The 16,177-nt window shown below is 39.6% G+C and overlaps 1 protein-coding gene across 1 annotated transcript; it reads right to left on the bottom strand.

Annotated features, from left to right (window-relative positions):
- Window positions 1–3,396: 3,396 nt before the first annotated feature.
- On the bottom strand, window positions 3,397–14,236 carry LOC308407249 (ADP-ribosylation factor-like protein 8A). The gene is made up of 7 exons (XM_080898805.1): window positions 13,813–14,236; window positions 12,401–12,481; window positions 11,570–11,643; window positions 10,599–10,692; window positions 10,183–10,250; window positions 9,787–9,857; window positions 3,397–8,274 (listed from the first exon to the last, which is right to left on the bottom strand). Exons 1-7 carry the CDS (start codon window positions 13,933–13,935, stop codon window positions 8,222–8,224), a joined length of 564 nt encoding a protein of 187 aa, XP_080754931.1. The 5' UTR covers window positions 13,936–14,236; the 3' UTR covers window positions 3,397–8,221.
- Window positions 14,237–16,177: the final 1,941 nt, after the last annotated feature.

Here is a 16,177-nt window from a genome sequence, read left to right as displayed (position 1 = left end):
TTGAAGGCGTCTAATCTTGTGGTGTCAGAAAAGATGCTACTGTGTTTCGTGAGCATAAAATTATTTACAAAGTAAAAAACTAAGCAGATGTTTGACACTAGTAACGCAGGGTTAAAAATGGTCCAAAGCATTTTTAAAACCTGGAAGGATGCAGTGAACCATCACATGCCAGAATCTTCAGTAAACATGATCACTTAAACGTTTGAGGAAAATCAGACGATAACAAATCAACAGTAGAACTCACAGCTCTGTCTCAAAGTGAAAACAAAAGCATTTTCACACATAATGTGACAAAGAATGGCTAATGATAAAAAAAAAAATGGCTTCGACTTGTCAGAAAGACTGAACTCTGGAGTAATTCAGAAGGGTCACCAGGTCTGATGATTTACTCTCTTCCAGAGTGATGGGCATCCTTGGATAAGAAGAAGAAACACTGATGAAGTGATGCATCTATCACAGCTAGTAAGATAACAGTTTTTTTACACAGTGACTGGCCACCAGTCGACAGAGTAACCGTAACCCTGCTGACAATCTTTGAGACGCGCTGCAGAAGCTTGAAGCAGTGATCTGACCCCTGCTATTATCAATACAAGCTCTCAGTGAAAAATGAAAGAAACACTGGACAGAATTAAATATTGTGACATTGCATGAGCTTATTTAAACAATGCCAACATGAATGCATGCCAATAAAATATCAATGCTTTTTTTTCTGGCCCAGCAGTGTATACGGCTTATGATAAAGCTCTGAGCCCTCACAGTGGACCTTTTAAACAGCATAAACATAAGTGTTTGCAGCAGAATTCAGAAGCTCCACATGATAGGACAAATGTCCTGCAGTTCATTATTGGTCACTAATCACTCTCAGGTATTGAGCTGACTCATAAATTTAGAGTTTTGGAAACAAACATAAAAAATGCTCGATCGGTTTGGTGCATGCAACATAAAAAGGTTTCTCTGTCGTCCTCATTACTTTGCATCTGAAAAGGCAACCTCGCGCTCCCCGTGTGAAATCCACTGATATGGAGAACTTCTCTGGAAAAGTGTGTGTGAATCTTGGCCCTCTTATCGCCAAGATGAGGCCGAGTGAATGAAGAGCAACAAGTGTGTATGTGTGAGGATGTGTGCGTTCATTTGTGTGTCTTCGAGTCCAAGCTCAATGAACACAAACTAATCTGACCTGAATGTCTCATGCATGCATACACGCACGCACGCACGCACACACACACACACACACACACACACACACACACACACACACACACACACACACACACACACACACACACACACACAACCAGGAGCACAATGTTGGTTTTGTTCTGTGGGAAAACTGATGAGGAAAGGAGTTAAGAGGAGGAGGGGAATACCGTTGCCATGGCTACAAGGACGGGGTCCCCGATGGAGAGCTGGGTTGACTCTCACTGGAAACAAATACATGCACACACACACACTGGTGGGACCACCTTGTACTGCAGACAGGAAACTGTGAGGCCTGCTTCTTTGTCGATTGGTATAAAAGTAGTTACACACACACACACACACACACACACACACACACACACACACACACACTTCACACTATGAAAGAGAAGTTTTGCCCACTTGTCGACAAGTAGCTCAGAGAAAAAAATGGAGGGAGGGTCTGCGGAGAGAGGAATGGATGGATGCAGAGAAGGAGAAATGAGGATAAGGTTAGACTTAGTTGGGAGTTTTTATCAGTGCGATCACGTCACAACCAAATGACCAAATGACCAGCGTTTTCCTTTTTTCCCTTTCAGCTTCTTTTCTTCTGCTTTTTTTGTCCGTCTGCTTTTGAATCGCTGAGAAAACGGAGCTCCACACTGCTTTTTCTCTCCTCTAAACTGTCACTTACCCACCAAAATACAACCCTGAATGGAAAGAGAGTTGCTGGCGTGATGCAACCATACATTCCTCGGGAGGCCGTGCTGGAGGGATTCGACATGCTTCAAACTAAGAGCTTTGTTGAATGTCCATCCATCATACAATAATTTATAAAATGAACTTCATGTTCAAACTAGAGCTGGAACCCATAATCTCGCAAGGAAAGTGTTTATTTAGGACAATGAGCATAGACGTCTATAAAACTGTCTGCAACCAGGGGAGTCGCCCTCTGCTGGCCATCACAGAGAATGCAGGGTTAAGGATAGAAAGCAAGTTTAAGGCACTTCCTCGTTGGCTTCATTTTTCCAACCCAGATGTTTTATGTTGTCTGCGCTCTTAACACAGGAATTTTCTACATAAGATATTTAGGAATGTATCTGCTCTAATGGGAAAGCTAGCGTTAGCTGTCATTAGTCCACTGAAAGTCAAGTGAGTGACTTTCAGTTAGTTTCGATCATTCAAAACTAAAGTAAAAAAGAGAGAAAAATAAAGATGTTTAACTTCTTAGTTTGCCATTGACAGCAGCTATTTACCAGTAAAATTCCCTTTATTGCCCTCTTATTAAACAGTAAGTGGCGTCACCTAGTGGCAGTAGAGGGTACTACAGCAAACCTACAAAACATCTTCTGGCAGTTACACCATCTCACATTTTTCCTCTGGATTAATCATTAATGTCTTTTTAATCATTAATCACCTTAACTGCAATAAATCTCCGATACCTCCAGTATGTCAGCCCTGTAATGTGTTGGGAATTATAATGAGTGTTGACCACAAGTCATTTATTTTATCGTGGGAACTGTCTCAGTGTACAAATACAGCAGCAGATACATTTCACATCAGTTGTGCCAACATCTGCTGTCTGACTGCTGTTTTCGGTTGTTTCTCTGTGGTCTGCAGCGTCAGAGCAGCTCACAGCCTTCAGTCTCACTGCAATCATGCTTGTCAAGTGACAAATTAGTCTGAATTTGACCCGAAAGCTGACCTAACACACACACACACACACACACACACACACACACACACACACACACACACACACACACACACACTAACTGACATGACACACTGCCCCCTGCTGTCTCATCAGTAATACTGCAGCTCAATTTCACATCGATTTTCCATCAGATATACTGGTTTCTTCCAACATGTCACAGACAATACTGCTCCCTGATTGGCTCAGTCAGTTCTGAATTTGACAGTTTGTTTATAGTCTGAAGCTCTCAGTCAACTGTGTAGTAAAGGTTTTTTAATTTTACAGTTACGCCGTATTTTGTACCTGTTTAGGCTAATAAATAATTACAAAATAAAGAAAAAAGTAATGCTCCCCTTAAAGCTCGATATTTAATTACCTTCGCTCAGACAATGTCTGATTGTACCGTGAGCAAACTCAAGGCAGACCTAGAGGATTACTTACTCTATGGATACTTATTTATAGTTGGATCTATCTATCTACAAACAAATATAATAAAATGTGGTTAAAAAAAAAGTAATGTATCACTTTTCGCCATAGTTTTTAATTAGTATCATACACAAGCATGTTTCTATTAAAACACATTATATCAACTTAATTAACCAATAATGTACAAACAGGTTCAAAATGACAGGCTGTCTCACTGTGATCATCCTGCATGTGCAAACTCTGACACACAAAACAACAGAATCAGCAGCATGAGCACAAAGAATCCAGTCAGCATCAGAGCAGAGACGCTTCGCGTTTTGTTCTTTAGAGTCGGCTTCACTTAAAACCAAAAACCAAAACCTTAGGGCATCGCTGAATTTTAGTTTACTTTGTTTTGGTACGTTTCTCTTTCTTGAAGGTTGCAATGTTAACTCTTAAAGTGGTTGAAGTGGTGTGAAAGCTGTTTCACTTATAATAAATCAATAAGTTGCAAAAAAAATGTAAAATTATAAACCTGATGAAGAGGATTTGCAGTACTGGGTGCACACGTATCTGCAGTAATTTTTGAAAGATTAACAAAAAGCTTGGTTTGAAAAGTGCAACACTGTTACTATTTACATGTTTTAGGGTGTGGATTTTTCAGGTTTTTGCTGCTGATTTATGCAAAAATCTTGACAGCTTTCTGAACGCAAGCGCACAGGATGACCATGAAACATTTTACAACACATCCTGCACAATTGTTTTGCACATGCAGGATCACTGGTCTTCACTAGATTATCTGCCATATATAAAAAAAACCCAAAAAAGCAAAAATCAGGTCAAACTTTCTATCCCAGTGACCATATTCCAGTGTATTCACCTGTAGGAAAAGCACTGCAAGCTTTGTGTGATTCTCCTCAGTCATAAAAACACAATATTTAAGCACATGTCAATACTTTATTGCACTGTTTTACCTTCATCTCCCCTTGTGCACTTGCATTACTTTTCTGACGGTAATACTCAAGTTGACACACTGGATTAAGGCCATTTTATGGTAAAGTTACACCAGAATATGCATTTACATCATCAGGTCCCACAGATATATAATTCCTGTCCTTAGCATGCAAACAGAAGAGGCCAGAGCCAATCAGAGCAGACCTGCAGGGGGATTTCAAGTTTCACACATTCAGAATAACAAGGACAAAAAAGAACCAACAGCTGTTGTTGAATGGTGCTGATCTGTCTTAATGGACTCTTGGCAGGCTGGTAAACTAGTCAAAGTGGCTGGTGAATGTCAGAGTTTACGAGCCGAGGTGGAACTGAAACTATGAATCTCCACTGTTCAGGTATAGACTGTCCATTTTCCCAAATAAAAAGTAAAAGACGGAGAGACTCTACTGTAAATTCCCCTCTGCAGATAAGTCTGTCTGATGGCTCCAATAACTAAACCGAAAAAAAAGAAGAAAAGACTTTGCTGGCTTGATAGATCTCGAGTGGACAAAGTCAGAAACTGTTGTCTGGTTCAGAAAACACCAGAACCTGAAACCTGGAGCAGCTGGAGAGCAAACAGAGCTTTGTGAGGCTGAGGGAGATTCAGTTTTCTCTTTTCTAGCGCTGGTTGTGCTTACTATTGGTTGGTTATGAAAATGCTGCACCTACTGGGGCTGCCAGCTCACGAACACAGCTCCTTCAGATCGCTGGCTCTGGGCGGTTGTTAAGAAATAAGCAGCTTTTCACTGTCGGGATAAAGAAGGCCAAACTGCAGATTTAGCGATACCACTGATAATAATATCTGTATAACTTTAACTCACATTCTTCTAAGTTTTGCACGGAGTTGCTCGGATTTCAACTTCAAAGGGCTGCACTGTCTCAAGCCTCCAGTGCGGAGCGCTTAGCTAATTTTCTCAGGGCTTTTGAACAGAGTTGCTAAAAACTAGAGTTCAGTCGTAGTTTTTTGGCGTGGGAGCATGCATCTTGCACCCTCTGACATTCAATCTCGATTTCCTGAGTCGGCATTTTTAAGAGTTCAGTGTCATACGTCTACCAAGCAAACCTCTCAGAAGCATACATGATCCGTGATCTGTGGAGTTCCTTGGAAGCACAATCTTTTATTGTTGGAACTTCCATTCTAGAGATTTTCAGCTGGGCCAACAGCATTCTTAACAATCACCATTTAAGGTGATATTTAAGACTGTAAATTGAATATTTTGAATTAAAACTGATGTTTTCGACGAATCAAGCACTTTTAAGAGAACTACTTGACCTCCTGTGACTGCACTGCTACAAGAGGTGTTGAGATTAGTTTGTGTTGCTGGTTGTTAGCAGGGTATCTAAAAAAAAGGTTTGGCTGGATTTCCAAGAAAATGTTAGCAAAGTGGGCTGTTTGAATCCTGTTTTTTTCCCCCAATTTTAACAATATTTACCGATCTATATGTTTGTGTCACAGGAACACAGGCTTTACCTAAAATCTTAAGGCAGACTAACCTTATTCGTCGCGACAGTGTAAAGCAGTCTGACCACATTTAAGCAAAGCAACCAAATTACAGAACAAACACGTAATGCTTCTTCCTTTTCCTGTCTGATTGGCTGCTGTCAGGACCAGGATGTCATGTGATCCAACAGGAGTTGACCAAAATGAAATCCAAATGAGACAAACGGGTGACGTGGCATGCCTAAACAATGTTAATGTTAAGCGTGTTCCAGTGCTACGTTATGGAAACCATTTTGGGAGAGAGACCTTCCAACCACCTTCTGTGACCTGACATAATTATATGATAACTTGTCAACACTGTGCCTCAACACCTAAAGGTTCAACATTAGCCTGCAGGTCAAGTCCAGCTAACTGAGCACCAACTGAACATATAAATATAAATTATACAAATAAGAGTAAAGTGATATTTGTGTAGCATCATTTTGATACCAGCAACACCCAAAAGAAAGTCCTCTTGTTGTTTTCAATATATACACAAACGTTTGCTGTAGAGAGTTTATGTAGACGCTCACGGCTCCCAAGTGTCAAAAGAAACGATGTGTGCATGATTTGTAGAAAACGCATCCATTTCAAGACTTAATATGCAAAACTATGACCAAAAAGACACAAATATAACTATGCAAGTAAATGTGAAAGACTCATTTCCAAAACGTGTGATCCAAACTGGGAAATAAAGAGTAAACTGAATTTTTAACTTTCTTAACCAGGTCCTGATTTTAGTTCATTTGTATAATGACTTAATTCTAATTATGAACAGGATATTAAAAAAGTGAACAGGAATATTGTTTGGATTTTAAAATAATAAAAACTGGCAATTATGTCCAGTTTCTGGTGAAAACTTTAGTTCTTTCCAATTTCAGTTCAATTCTGTTTATGTTCATTCGATGGAATTTGATCATTTTCAGACCTTTCTGTGCACAAAATGACAAATAATTTTTAATCCATATTTGCAGTCAGATGAACAAATATGGGCGATACTTATGATGCCATCTTGTGGTGATTATAAATAACACGTTGTCAAATCTGATGTGAGGTATTAATAAGGTGAATAAATATGTGTATAAAAACTTGTAAATTGATCAGCTTCAAAATAAAAATCTGATACGTGAGGGTTTCTCCAAGTCAAGCAAACTACACGGTTTCATTTTGGCCAACATGATGTGATAGCTGCATGTAATCACATGACCCCCGCTGTCCAATCAGCAGACATTTCAGAGCAGTAAACACTAGTCTAGTTAGACAACCATATTCGACTTATGAAGTAAAAAAAAAAAAAAAAAAAAACGACAATAAAAAAAAGAAAGAAGCAAAAAAACAAATAGAAAATAAAAAGCTTATTACAGAGATATGAACATAAACACTTCTTCAGTTAAAGTACCATTTCCTTAAGTCTGGACAGATCAGGTTATGTCACAATAAGATTATTAACATTATTCTCATTATTAATATCTTACAAAAAACAAAATTAACAGTGCAATAAAAAGGTATTTAACTCCTCACTCCGCAAGAGAGAGAGAGGAGACGGCGAGGGGCGGGGCTTGGTGACAAGGAAGGACAGAACGAAGGTAACATCCAAAAGAAAAGAAAGGGAACAGAGAGGGAATACAGTGGAGGAGCAGTTTGCAACAGACGGAGGAGGAAGAAGAGGAGGTTCTCAGGATTATACGAAGGATGGAAGATATGGAGGTAGAACGGGAAAATGGGAGAAAGACGAGAAGAAATAAATGATTTGTGGTGATGGCATTTGGAGGGGGCTGAAAAGGCTCATGGGAAATCTTTAGGAAAGATGCACAAAACAGCCGCTCATTAACCAGCTAATAATGCTTAACATGTGTCTTTGTGGCCATTAATCGAAAATAACAGCTTCTCCTGATCATTAAGACTAAAAATGGCTGAAAAACATTTGATCGTTTAAAATCAGGTAATGATGGCGGCTGTTGTGCGAATCTGTAAAGATGCACAGATACCACTTTTCCTGCTGTCAGTCGTCTTTTACCATGCAATCATGCACAGTACTTACAGGTTTTAATGTGTCTGCCTTCATACATGAACAATACAGGTCGGTTCTCTACATAATGCTTCTTTGAATAATGCTTTGAAGAACCAGAAATGGACCATCTAGATCCTTCTGCAGATGCAGGCAAGCAGCCCAAAGTTTGCTTATTGAAACAAAATGGTTGTTTGTTTGGGCCATTTTGTGCTTGTGCTGATTTTGGCTGCATCAGTGCACACGGGGAAATTCTGTAGCCGTGGCTTTGCTTTGGTTTCTTATGTGTTCAACCTGCTGTGATACTTCATCAAAAAACAAAGAGGTATCAGTGCATCCAAAGGTGTAGAGGGATCAGGTAACTGGGGCTAGGCGGTATTAAGAGGGGTAGATGACAGAGAGGATAGCTGGGGGGTATTGGGGTAGGTGGGCTTGGCCTGTACTGTTGGGAATGTGTCATTTCTCAGGAACTCCTCTTAGTCCTGGAGTGTTGGATCAACCACTGAAGAGTGATGTCTGCAGAGAGAGATGTGATGTCAGCATTGCATAGAGGCGCTTGAACAGAAATCAGAGAAGAAAAGAAAAGTAAAGAGCAACTTTCAGTTTTAGCTCTTGGCTTGAAGCTCGTTTCTTTAACAAGTTTTATATGTGTAAACACTAATTGAAAACCGTGTACCCTTCAGGCTGGCCATGATGTAAGCTCAGACTGTTGATGGCTCAGCTCTTCTAAGCTGACACATCTCATATACAGAGTGAGCTGGTTAAGCTGCTCCAGCCGGCCCACAGCTGCTCATCTGCAAGCCACTTTACATCCCCAGTTCCTCCATTCAGGCCGTTGCCAGAAAGGGTGTGGATGTCCCATAAATGAGCCATACTGGTAAAAATAAATGACTGTGGATGGGACCATCAACCTTCTTTTGATTATAATGGTGTTTAATCTGAAGTTAAAGGGGGCAAACTTTGTACTGAATATGGTAATGTGCAAATATATATTATATTTGATTATAATATATTGGAGTCTTTGAACGCCTACAGCCTGAAGTCACCAGTCGCTTTCTTCCTACATGTGTTTTCTTTTGTTGTTCTGACTCCACCTTAGCCTGATAAACAGACTCATCATCAACTACTATATCATTTACAAAACGAGTAAGAAATAATTGGTTTCATGATACTTCTCAGCACTTGATGTTTCGTAGTTAATAACTGAGATGTAAAAACTCGTGTCAGACATATTACAGGGATGCTAATGGGACTGTGAGAAATAAGGTCCCCAATGTGCTTTCATAAGAAGTCAAAGCTTTCTTTTTCTCACATTCACACAGTTGAGATGGGCTCCAGTGGCCCCGCGACCCTGAACTGGATAAACGTGAGAGAAGGGATTGATGGATGGATAAAATAAATATGAAGATCTATAATTAATATATTATATTCATTAATACTGACAGTTTTTCTATTCTTTTTTGGTAATAATTGTCTATACAAACTCTTTCATAGTGCTTTTTTTCAATAGCCCGACAGCACTATGAAAGCAACTGCAACATCCTTTGATGTCCACATAAATTCTTGTTAAATGATGAATGAAATTTACTCGTTCATTTAAAGTGACAAAATCAAACCATTTTTTAACAGCTTACCATCACAACCTATTGTTTCTGTGGTTTACGCATGCATAGCACGTGTCTTAATGGAAACCAAAGTTAAGGATCGGCTATCTGCACTGTGTTCTGAACAAACCTCTTGTCTCTGTGGTCTCATTAATGTTTCTCAGGGATTTCACTGCGTCCAGAGACAAAAGTTATCAGCCAAACACACGTACACATGTTTGTGCAATTTAACAGACACTGAGTGTTTTGCTGGTTGACCTTTAGGTTTTTGCCAGAAACTTCAATTTGGCATGGAAATGTAATGATGTGTTTGCTTTGTTTCCACAAAATAACAAAACTGTTCTGAACATAACTTTAGGGCTAATGCACAAAGAACATACGTTTTTTTTAAATTTATGAGCATGTGTGTGTGTTTGTGTTGTACCAATGTTGTCTTTCTCTTTGCAGGAGATGGAGTAGCAGCAGATCTCTCTGTCCTGGATTGCCGACAGGTTCCTGATAAGAAACAAACACACACAAGGTCAAAGAAAAATGTATTCCACTCAGAAGGATTTTGAATTTAACTTCGTTTTTCGAGCTAGAATTCATCAAATATTGATGTATGGAAGTGTACAGAAATAGAAAAAAATATGTGACGTCAAAAGGTTGTTTTGCCTTGAGAAAAAAATGTTTGCTCACTGGATGTTTTTTAGGCATTCAGTGAAAAAGTTAATTTTGGACACTGAGTGTGATGATACTACAGCCAATGCACCAAACGACTCCACAGGGGAACATCAGGTCTGAGTCAGAAGTGAGACTCAGCGTGTTGGCGTGGACTTACATCCTCTCTATGAGCTCCTTCTCATCCAAAGCTCCTGGTAGGTCTCTCTTATTCCCCAGAACCAAAACCTGGAGATGCAGGTGAAACAAAAATCAGCTGAACATATTGCAATATTTAATTTTACTTGTTAAATGGCAGCTGTAAAAAGCAGACTACCTGCGTAAATAAGGAAAAGGCCTGAGCTTGATCTAAGTCAAACAGTTAACTCTGGTTATTTCTTAAATGTGCTCTCCCCTCATTTCCTCTAGTGGCTTGATAACTGCTCTTCTGTCTGTTTAGCTTCTGCTAGGTTCAGCTGGTTCCCATTTCATGTTGTGCATCAATGTCATGTGTCGCTATCAGCTTTGTGTTTGTGTAAGTCGGGCTCAGTGGGAAAGCTCGGCTCTGCTTGGGTCAGTTGGGTTTGTTGTTCTTACAGGAATCCCCTGCAGCTGCGGTTTGTCCAGCAGGTTGTGGAGTTCATTCTTGGAGGCTTCAATCTTCTCTGGGTCTGCTGCATCCACCATGTAACTGCAACAGGAAAAAACAAAAAGCAAGAAAAAATTAAGTGGGAAGGTCGAGGGCTGAAAAATAGTCAACACAATAGTGGGACAAAAATTCTTGTTCCTCTAAGGTCCACTAGAGGAAAATCAAGGTCCAGAAAGAATAATTAGGAGCTTCAACTGATTCCAATGTCTGAAATGAGCCTCTTGACCATGTTTTGTTGTTTGTGCCTATAGCAGCCCTTAATGAAATTATTTGACATATCTCATGACTTTATGTGAAGTTAAGAGTCTAAAAATCTGTTCAGCAGTAATTCTATTATTTCAATGATCTGCTAATAATACAGGACAGCGGGCATCTCAGGTATCTTTGTGTTAAATGTGACAGTTTATGTATTGCTTGCATTAGCTGTTAACTAAGAACTCCATCGTCTCATCTAAACACGGTCACTAAAACACTCCAAAATGACAAAGGACTAATTGCTAAGACTGTCCATGGTTAATATACAGTATATGGAAAACCTGTGTAAAAAGTCATCAACTTGACAAATAAAATTAGCTTAACTTCACATTTTAAGATATCAAGGTTGATGAAAATGTTTGGGAGCCTTTCAGTATCACTGTTACTGCATCTCAGCTGCATTTGCAAACCAACGTTGGTGCTTCTTGTTACATAAATCTGACCCACATTCACTGCAGCGCTCCTGTCACATCTCAACAACACAACTGGGTTAATATGAGAATCCTGCATTTCTAAAGATCAGTTTCAAGGGTTTTTCTAACATGTGTTCATTAATCTGACCACTCATACCCACAGCAGTTTTACAGCTCAGGGCTTGCACTTTTTATTTTTACATTTAGGTTCTATAGTCAGGAATATCTCAGTTAATGAAACCAGGACTTACACGATAGCGCTGACTCCTCGACAGTAACGCTCCCACATGCTCCTGAACCGAGGCTGACCGCCAATATCCCACAGCTACAAACACAAGGAAGAAGAAACTAAGTGAGAACTACAAATTTAATATAAACTACAAATTAAAAGGCAAAAGAAATAATATTGATAAAAAAGTAAAAATAATACCAATATCATTATTTTTGTTAAAATTGCTGTTTTTAAAGGGTTACTGAAATAGCTGAGACACATATAGTGTATAATGCTAAGTACCAGAATGATTGCTATGATTTATAAATTGAGGACTTCAGTCCAAACTTCAGTCAGGAGAACAACTGAGATCATTCATCCAGGTTAGTTATTAATATACTGCAACAATATGGGAACAGAGCAGCTGCGAGAGAATTCAACATTAATGAATCAATGTTACGGAAGTGGAGGAAGCGCAGTTTTTGGCTTTCCCCATATTTCAAAAGTGCTTCATCTCTTTGCTATGACTGTCGCCCACCATAATTTGCAGATGATAATGGTTGCAGCCGTTGCGATGCTTTCGACCAAAACAGGCGCAGCTTGATGACATCATCAACATGTGCTATCGCAATAGAGCGATATAGTCAAAATCTCTATCGTTGGCCAAATTTGTATTTTTTCTATCGTATATAGTTTCTATCGCCCACCCCTACCCCCCCCAACACAAACAACAAAAACCCCCAGCTGTTTTGTATCCCTTATAATGCTAAATACATGTTTTATGGATTATTGTTTCAAATTAATTTGAAAAAAAAAAAAAAAAAGAATCCACAAAGCACACATGACAAAGGCAGCAAACGGAGCTATCGACCTTGATGGTGACGTTGCCTTTAGTGATCTTCCTCATGTTGAATCCGACTGTGGGAATCATGTCTTCACTGAACTGACCAGACTGAAAAACAAAGAAACGTACAGTTATACAAAGACTATATCATAAAAGGTGCAGAGAGTAACTCTGACATCATCCACTGGCTGGTAAAGTTCATTTGGAAAGTTTAGCTACTCACTTTGTGTGAATCAACCGTTCAGATAACCACAATATAAATAAGACTTTTGGAAAAGACAAAAACAATATTGAGTTCTCACTAAAATAAAACATACAGGAAGTATCCTAAGTGTTACTTTTGTATTTTAACACTTACTTTGAACCTATATATATGAAAAATAAGGATATCCACAGCTCAGAGCCAGCTACAGCAGCATGGCCATTATAAAATTTAATCATTTTCATTGTTATGAAAACACCATTGAAGCTTGATTTTTGTTTTGATATGTTTTCAGTTATAGTTTCGTAGAAAGAAAATCTGAATCTGCAAAATATCAGCAGGTCACAGAAAAGTCTGAAATCATGAAGGCCAAAAAGTTGGCTTCCAAAAAGTTGAACCCCCCCGCCCCCAAACAAACAAACTTAGCTAACACTAAACCTAAACAAAAACTACAGTGAAACTACATAGAACATCTATAAATTGTAAATATAAACTTAACAGAACATTGTTCTCCTAGTTTTTTTAAGGGAAAGACGAGCATTTATGGGAAAAAAGCATATTTTATAAAGCATCTTCAGACTTAAAGATAATAGAAGTGAAAACATGTGCAGATCTAATATCGGTCACACAGAAAACTGATGGTGAATCAATAAAAGAATATGAGCCATAAGAATAATCAATAATGGTGTCAAAATCAATAAAAGACAACCAAGGAAACCTCACTGAGTTAAGGACAATATATGTTAGTGGGTCACTCAATCATTAACTATGTTACTGGGCAGCACAGGAGGCTAATGAGGTATGACAGGGGGGTGACTAGTGTGTGATAGGGTAGGTCAGTGACATGAGCTGGGCAGGGTCGGGTTGGGCTGTTTGGGGGGGCGCCCATCATCACTAGACATGAAAGTCTCAACAGCGGCCCTGATAACAGGGCTAAGCATGACAGTCCAGTCCCAAAGGGTGGCCTTCACTTCTGTCCAAAGCCCACCGGTGCAAATGTAAAAGCAGTTGTCATAAATTATCGCTCGATCATGGGCTTCATGCGAAGCCTTAGCAGCTTCTATCACCGGGGGGGGCATGAAGTCGGGCTGCAGCTCTGTGCAGAAACTGATTTAACAACCACCTTATCGACTCCTGTTGGAGACACGCTGACCTCACCGCTGCAGGACAACAATGGATGCAACCAGATGCTAACTGACAGCTGGCACATCTGCTAGCAGTTAAAAATTAGCCTTACCGCTATCACATTAACGAAGGTCGTCTTCCCCGAGTACTGCAGCCCAACTAGGGTCAGTTCCATCTCCTCCTTCCAGAAGAGCGCCTTGAACCAGTCCAGCAGCTTGTTGATAAGGGCTATCATCTTTGTCTTCTGCTCCTAATGCTAATGCTAGCTGCGACTGATGCTGCTACGTCTTGATGGCTATGCTAGCTTGTTAGCTGGCTGGCTAACGCCCCGACAGTTCTGGTGTTTTGGAGGCTGACAGTCACTATGACAACCGCGGACGGCACCGGGAGAACCAAACACACCGGTAGGCTTAGCATGTACCGGGGCACGGGTTTAATCAATCGGTGTTTTCAGCCTCGGACGTCTGCTGTGGTGTTTACTAGCTACGCCTTTTACTCACGGCTATGTCAAATACGAAAGTAACGCAGCTCATCACATCCGGTGTGGCACCCTTCAAAATAAAACAGTACACAAAAAACGTATGTTCAAACCTTATATTAAACAAACGTTTAGCGTGGGCACGTATACATGTATACAAGAAGGTCTCTACAGTAAATAAAATTAAAGCTGTTTTAGTCTACAGTTTTAATTTTCATTAGGTACGTTTAAATTGTTAGTTAACGTGTTGGGGAGGGGGGGGGGTTTAGGGGCTACTTCCTGTTTGGGTGGGGCTGATACATGAAGAAGAAAGCAAAGCAAAGAGGAGTCAGACGTATGTATGAGTGAAACACTGCCCTCCTTCGGCTTTTCACGCTAAAAAAAATACAAAGTTTTTTTTCCTTTTTTCTGGTTTAAACTTCATAATAATAGAAGTTTATCACGTTAGAAAAACACACATTCTCATTTTTAAAAAGTTTGCTTTGCTATATAATTATTTAACTTGGAGCACTTTCTTTAAATGAATTCATAAAGGACTGACTCGGGAATGGCACCAGGGCCACCACTAGGGGACACCGTGAGGTGCGTCATTCGTGAAACACATTTGGCAGTAAAGGGAAGTAAATATTGTAATATCTTATCAATGACGAATAACGAGTCATTTCAGATCAAATTTTAAGGCACATCTCTAGAAATGACGTTCTGCAAACCAGATATATGTATTTTGACCTTTTACATCCCCTCTATAAAGAAGACTGTCGGCTGCTCTCTGCCCTCCCAGCAGGGCTTGTACACCTTTGCTGCCTCACGAAGGCCAAAAATGTTTAGAAGGACCCCTCGCATCCTCGATTTAACCTGTTTCATCTCTTGCCCTCTGGCAGCTGCTACGGGGCCATCTAATTAAGGACAACAGGTTTCAACAATTTTTTTTAATCTAAGATGTATAACAATGATGGGCCTCAGCAGACATCGATGATCCGTGTCTCTCTCTTCTTCTGACCTACCTCTCTGTCAGCTTCTCTCGTCCATCTCGCTCTCTCATTGCTCTGTGTTAAATCATATAAATATGATTTAATGTGTTTTGTGCAATAACTTTCACACAATGTACAAGTTATTGCACATTATGTGCGAGGACAGTCACCACTATGAAATAAATGTTTTTGTTTCTGGAATAATTAAAGCTAATATGAAGCACTTACTCACTGTGCATGTCTGCATTATTAGCAATTTTCTTTGCAATATTCACGCTATTGATAATTGATTGTGCAATAAATGCATTATTAGTAACACTTTAAACATTCATCTTTTGCACATTTACTGTTGAAATGATTGTATGTTTCCTTTCTTGCATGTGAAATCGTAGGCTCTTAGTTATAATTCCAGTAATATGAAGCCATTCATCTTAGAGTTCAACATGAACCTGGAATGGACCCGTGATTCAAGTCATAATGTAAAAATGAATTAGTCATAATTTTAATAAAGTGTTTCCCATTTACAGGCACTGAAAGTAGATGGGATGGGTCATGTTTTGCCTTGATTATGTCAAGTGCAGGACTTAAGGCTTTTAATTAAAATAATTGGACAAATAGTACACGTGGCAGAATCTGAAACCAGAATCACATTTTGTTAAAAGACCATTTTTTCTATAACAAACTTTGAACATCGGTCACGGCACAGATCATTGTTTCCAGGCAAAGCTGCCCCAGTTTCATGTCCATGACACAGAGGACCAGAAACAAGCACCAGCGCCCTGAATGTTTGATCTGCTTTCTGATGATTCACTTTGAACAGCTGGCAGCTGAAGGAATTTTGAATGCACAGCAACACCAACGAAAAATCATTTCTGATGTCAGGAGGTGCGCTGTTTGAACAGAAGAATGTTACATCTTTTAATATTTTTGCTCGAAGGGCTGAAGAAGCATTTTTCTTCAGCATACCACCCTCATCTCTGGACACAAGGGTCCTTACATGTTTACCTGCTGTCCAGATATTTCCATAG

The sequence above is a fragment of the Rhamphochromis sp. 'chilingali' genome (genome assembly GCF_963969265.1).
Source record: "Rhamphochromis sp. 'chilingali' genome assembly, chromosome: 12".
Classification (NCBI taxonomy): Eukaryota; Metazoa; Chordata; class Actinopteri; order Cichliformes; family Cichlidae; genus Rhamphochromis; species Rhamphochromis sp. 'chilingali'.
Note: the sequence above shows the minus strand (reverse complement) of the source record. Positions and strands in the feature narration are given on the sequence as shown.

What these genes read in the sequence shown, in the direction of transcription:
- LOC308407249 (XM_080898805.1), bottom strand. Translation starts at nt 13,935, where the DNA reads ATGATAGCCCTTATCAACAAGCTGCTGGACTGGTTCAAGGCGCTCTTC. An exon ending in CCTTCGTTAATGTGATAGCG is followed by an intron (nt 12,482 to 13,812) that starts GTAAGGCTAATT and finishes TTTGTTTTTCAG; the next exon opens with TCTGGTCAGTTCAGTGAAGA. An exon ending in CGAGGAGTCAGCGCTATCGT is followed by an intron (nt 10,693 to 11,569) that starts GTAAGTCCTGGT and finishes TTCCTGTTGCAG; the next exon opens with TTACATGGTGGATGCAGCAG.